The sequence below is a fragment of the Chrysochloris asiatica genome, unplaced genomic scaffold (assembly GCF_000296735.1).
Source record: "Chrysochloris asiatica unplaced genomic scaffold, ChrAsi1.0 scaffold00037, whole genome shotgun sequence".
NCBI classification, from domain to species: domain Eukaryota; kingdom Metazoa; phylum Chordata; class Mammalia; order Afrosoricida; family Chrysochloridae; genus Chrysochloris; species Chrysochloris asiatica.
Window position 1 is genome coordinate 5024676 of NW_006408555.1, and position 5583 is coordinate 5030258.

At 50.9% G+C, this 5583-nt stretch overlaps 1 protein-coding gene across 1 annotated transcript in view; it reads left to right on the forward strand.

Annotated features, from left to right (window-relative positions):
• The window catches only part of MBTPS1 (membrane-bound transcription factor peptidase, site 1), a 47519-nt gene that overhangs the window by 29578 nt on the left and 12358 nt on the right, over positions 1–5583 (forward strand). The window contains exons 11-13 of the mRNA XM_006860131.1: positions 969–1113; positions 4041–4229; positions 4557–4729. Of these exons, the coding sequence (XP_006860193.1) occupies positions 969–1113; positions 4041–4229; positions 4557–4729 (507 nt within the window). The remainder of the gene's footprint in view (positions 1–968; positions 1114–4040; positions 4230–4556; positions 4730–5583) is intronic.

Sequence of the window (5583 nt, forward strand, 5' to 3'; positions counted from 1 at the left end):
CCCTACCTTACAGTGGCACTCTATGCCCTACCGTACAGCGGCACTCTATACCCTACCTTACAGTGGCACTCTATGCCCTACCGTACAGCGGTACGCTGTACCCTACCTTACAGCAGTACTCTGTCTATACCCTACCTTACAGTGGCACTCTATGCCCTACTGTACAGCGGTACTCTATGCCCTACCTTACAGCAGTACTCTATCTATACCCTAGCTTACAGTGGCACTCTATACCCTACCTTATAGTTGGAGTCAACTCAACAACGCCCAAGGACAACAACAAGAAGACTCCCCGAGAACTGTCATTCTCTGGCAGCCCCTGCAGTTTGCAGTTTGTTCCTTGTGTATTTTCTGCTCATCTGAGCAGCTTTAAACTCTCTTCCTCCTCACTGGAGACGTTGAATTGTACTTGGTTGTAATCACTTCCCAGTTTGTGGAAGGCTCTCATGCTCTCGTGTGGTACTGGGTTCTAGTGTGCATTCTCCCACTCTCTTGTGAGCATGTGTTTAGATGGTTACAAACCAAGCTGTGGTTAACAGCCTTGTCGTGAGCCTTTCCTTATGGCTAGAGGGAGGGGTGCCTTCAGGCTGCCTTAGAGGTCACAGAGCATGCACCTTGCCCCACACAGACACGAAGCTCCTTGTGTGTAAGGGGACTGGGAGGTCCAGAGTCCTGGGTAAGATTTCATCGGGCCTGCTCATGAACTCACTTTTACGACACCCACCTTGCTCCCAGTAGGACAGTGTGACCCACATGTACGCTGTTAGTCCAGATAGGACGGTGTGTCCCATGCGTATGCTGGTAGTAAAGGGATTATCCCAAAGCCACGTTCCCAAATGCCAGCCAAGCGCAGCCCTGCAAGTGGTCCCTTGTGCAGGCCGGCCTGTGGAGTCAGATTTCCCGTGTGGTTTCATTGCTCTGCTTTTACCTGTTCTAACACGGTGTGCTTTGACCCTGTTCTCTTTCAGTCTGAGCCCCAGCTACATCGATCTGACCGAATGTCCCTACATGTGGCCCTACTGCTCCCAGCCCATCTACTATGGGGGCATGCCGACCATCGTCAACGTCACCATTCTCAATGGCATGGGGGTCACAGGAAGGATCGTCGACAAGGTGAGCCTTCCCTCTGGCCCCCACTTGTATCTACCACAGTTGTGTCTCTGCCAGGTGAAGCAAGCCCAAAGGGGCCCCGGGCACAAAGGGCCCCTGACTCCTTTACCTTACGTCCTTTTCACAGAAGTCAGAGCAGAAATAAGTGAAGCCAGCTTGCTGCTTTTTTTACCTCAGCATCTTGAATTTTGGTTCTGCGATAACGAGTTATGTTTTCTTCCTCATCTTTACAGTTTCCCACTTGTATGTCAAACAGAAGCTCAGCGTTGGGAAGACAGAGCCTTGCTTTTACATTCTGCCTAAACACTGTCACAACAATGCCAGAAAAAAGAGCCAGCAAATAAATCACTTCCAGCCTCGGCACACGGAGACTGCCGCTGGTTCCTAGATCTTTTCTAGCCCGTAGCTGAAGTACCACATTGTTGGTGATCGATGTGCATCTGGCAGGCTCACAGTTTCTCTGCTCTCTGCTCCCAGTAAAGTGTGAACGCTCTAAAACGTAGCCGCACACATAGCACGAGCAGTCATCAGATATTTTTATGAGGCTTCTCCTCGAACAACAGGTGGTTTTCAACTGAACATTTCACCTCGTGTCTGCACGTCGGCTTTTCTTTGCTTCCTCGTTGTTTCTGTGCTGTGTTGTCCTCGGATTGGGATCCAAGGGCAGTCGTGTGGTTATGGCTCTGGGTACTCAAGGCCAGTTTGCTTTCCCAGGAGCAACAACGGCAAGTTGGCCGTGGTGGTGCATGGGAGGGAATACTGCGCTGCTCTGCTGGCATCGGACAGTATGTCTTTTCTCTCTTGTTACATTTTTTTTTGAGTTATTATTTATGTTTTTGATTGAGATGCAGTGCACATGTCGTAGAGTTCATCCTTTACAGTGTACATTTTATTGGCTTTTAGTGTGTTTGCAGAGTTGTGCAACCTTGACACCTATGTCATTTCAGACTATTTCCGTTGCCCACAGCCTTCTGTCCCTATGGACGTGTCTGTGAACAGGGAATCACAGAAGGGTGGCATCTGTGTCTGGCGAGTCTCATGTCCGCCTCTCCAGGGTCATCCACATTGTACTGGGTTTCAGACCTTGATCCTTCATACATTTCCAAGTGACATTTCCTGGTGGCACAGTGGGGAAGCACTTGATTAGAACCCAGCGACTCTGCAGGAACAAAGATGGGGGATCTGCTCGTCTCAGGATGACAGCTAGGACGCCCTATGGGGCAGCTCCACTCTGTCACATAGAGGTGCGGTGAGTCGAAATCAGCTTGATGGCACGTGACAGCAGTACTATAATTAGACCCCTACCACTATTTACACACTTCTAGGAATGTACCCTGGAGTCCTAGTGTGGTACTGTAGGATACAGCACTGGACCACAGGTCATCGGTTCACATGCACCAACCACTCCTTGGAGACCAATACAGGGTCGCTATGAGTCAGAATCGAGTCAGTGGTATTTAGCAACAATAACGTACCCCAAGAGCTCCGGCGGCATAGTTAAACCCTTGACTGATTACTAACCGGTGAGTGGGTTAAACCTACCGACTGCTCCACTGGAGAAAGATGAGGCAGCTTGGGTTCCCAAAGATAGCAGATGTGGAACCCACACGGGCAACTCCACTGTGCCTGCCCCCTACTTGCCCAGTCGGAGGCAACTCATAGCACCGGGTAATGGTGCATGGTGTGTATGTGTCCATCTGTGGTAGACATGAGGCCAGAGTTCCAGTTACATTGGCATTTCTTTGATTGTGTGTGTGTGTGTGGTGTGTGTGGTGTGTGTGTGTGGTGTGTGTGTGTGTGTGTGTGTGTGTGTGTGTGGTCATCTTTCAGGGTTGTTTTCTCTAGTGTTTCCTGCGGTGTGACTGGTCTTTCTACTTCCGGGGCCCATTTTTCTTCGGGAATCGGCGTTCTCCCTATTGCTGTGAACAGTCTTCACACCACCATTTGTAGTGTTTTATGCAAAATGCCCTTACAGGTTACTGTCCTCTGTTCCTACAGTATCAGTTCTCAGGTGCTTTACAAACTTCTGTATAGTTGTGCAGCAGTTTAACGTTTGTACGTAGTTGAATTTCTCATCTTTTATGGTCAGTTATTTCAAAGATTAGAAACTTACTTGTCCAGAGAGAGAAGAAAATCTCAATTTGGTTCTCTACTGATTTTTCTTCACATGCTTGTTAAATATTGAGTTCTTTCATCTGTGGCGAGTGATTTTGGTGTGTGTGGTGTGAGAGGTAGGCAAGAGCTGACCTTGTCTCCACTGCTACCCTGTGGTCCCAAAAACAGTGGCCAAAAGTCTCTTCTCGTCCTCAGGGTTTGTGGCACTCGGTCCTGCAGGCCTTCTTGTCTCCTCTCCAGAATGTGTGTCTGTCTGTCCTGACTGAGGCGGGGCTGTAAGCTTGGTTATTTGGGCATCTCTGTTTCTTCTAGAAGGTCCCTTTCTGCTTCCTCAGACCTAAGACAGACTGAACTGTCCTTCTCTGGGTCCCCAGACCTCTGCCTGCCTGGTCTCCAGCTTCAGAACTTCCTTGGAGACACTTTGTATCTATGTCACCTTCTTCCTGTCAGTTAATGGGACGAAATTTCAGATCTGAGATTTTTAGATATATAAATTATCAAATCAGACAGAAATTTTTTGCTAGCTGTTTGTTCATCCACCCCTCTACATTCCATTTTGTTTTTGTTTGTTAACTTTTTATTGTAATTTGGGTGAAAGTTTCCCCTCAAATGTGTTGGAGAGGTTGCAGCCTTGCCTAGTGGACAGTGTTCCCGAGGATCCTAGGACTGCTTTGTTACTAGGCTGCTCCATGTCTGTGGACAGATCACATTTTGCCGCCTTTTAATGGAATGTTTCTCAAAAGCCCCTGGAGCTCATGCTGACATCAGGACGATGCACCTCGTTCCCCTCAGCCTTGGTTTACTCTCTCCCACAGCCGGACTGGCAGCCCTACCTGCCACAGAACGGAGACAACATGGAGGTCGCTGTCTCCTACTCCTCGGTCTTGTGGCCTTGGTCAGGCTACCTGGCCATCTCCATTTCGGTCACCAAGAAAGCAGCTTCCTGGGAGGGCATCGCGCAGGGTCACGTCATGATCACTGTGTCCTCCCCAGCGGAATTGGAAGTAAGTATGTGCCCGGCAGGGGAGGGCAGGCGTCCTGCTGGGGTCCCCAGCCCTGGGAGTAAATGAGTAACTGCTTCTGGTCTGTTGCTGAACCATGGCAGCAGCTGTGCCTGGTGGTCCTCACACATGCGTCCTCAGGAAAGAGTGGGGACAAAGTGCCTGACGCTCTGAGTCCTAGACTCTTTGTGTACGTGTCTGAACAAGATGAACTATATCAGACCTTCAGGTCAGGATGATAAATGGAGAGGACTCTGGAATCCCAAGACCTAAAAGCCACTCTGTTCCATGTCCCAAGGGAGCATTTTTAGTACCTCTTGTTTCTTCTAGTCCAAAAACGGCGCTGAACAGACCTCCACGGTGAAGCTCCCCATCAAGGTGAAGATCATCCCCACCCCTCCTCGGAGCAAGCGAGTCCTCTGGGACCAATACCACAACCTCCGCTACCCGCCCGGCTACTTCCCCAGGGACAACTTACGAATGAAGAACGACCCTCTGGACTGGTGAGCTGTCGTGGAGCCTGGAGGCTGTGAGCCCTGTGGGCTATGTGGGTCCTTCCGTCTTCAGACACCCTGCTCTTCTCCTTTGATGTGTACCCCACTTAGGGCTGAGTCAGTGTACAGGGCGATCTGAAATTGCTCTCTCTTCTGGGCCACAAATCCTGTCAGTTCTGTCTCTCAAATGCCAAGTCTCACCCTGGCCACCCTGTCCTCTCCTGCCTGGAGGGTATAGGGAGTGAGTTTCTTAAGTTCAGATTTGCCCTTGAAGAAGATCCCTCAGGAGGGCAGATTGGAGGCGCTCAGACCAGACGCAGGTCATGGTGCCAAGCTGGTAAACCGGGTAGCAGCTGGGGAGAGCTCATGGCTCAGTGCCTCGGGAGAGGCTGGCTGTGACAGTCCAGCTGGGGACGGGCGTATCCAGTGACCCCTGAGGTTTTTCAGATCAGTAAGCTTGCCCAGAGGTAGCTGTGTGTGCCATCTTGTTCTCTGCCTGTGTAGTCCACACCTGTACCTCTGTGTGCTCGTGCCCTGGCTGAGCCGGGTGGTCACGGGCGGGTTGTTACTCTGTATGCTCATGCCCTGGTTAATCTGGGTGGTCACAGGTAGGTCATTACTCTGTGTGCTCGTGCCCTGGCTGACCTGGGTGGTCACGGGCAGGTCATTACTCTGTGTGCTCATGCCCTGGCTGAGCTGAGTGGTGACGGGCGGGTTGTTACTCTCTGTGCTCATGCCCTGGCTGAGCCGGGTGGTCACGGGCAGGTCGTTACTCTGTATGCTCATGCCCTGGTTAATCCGGGTGGTCACAGGTAGGTCACTACTCTGTGTGCTCGTGCCCTGGCTGAGCCGGGTGGTGACGG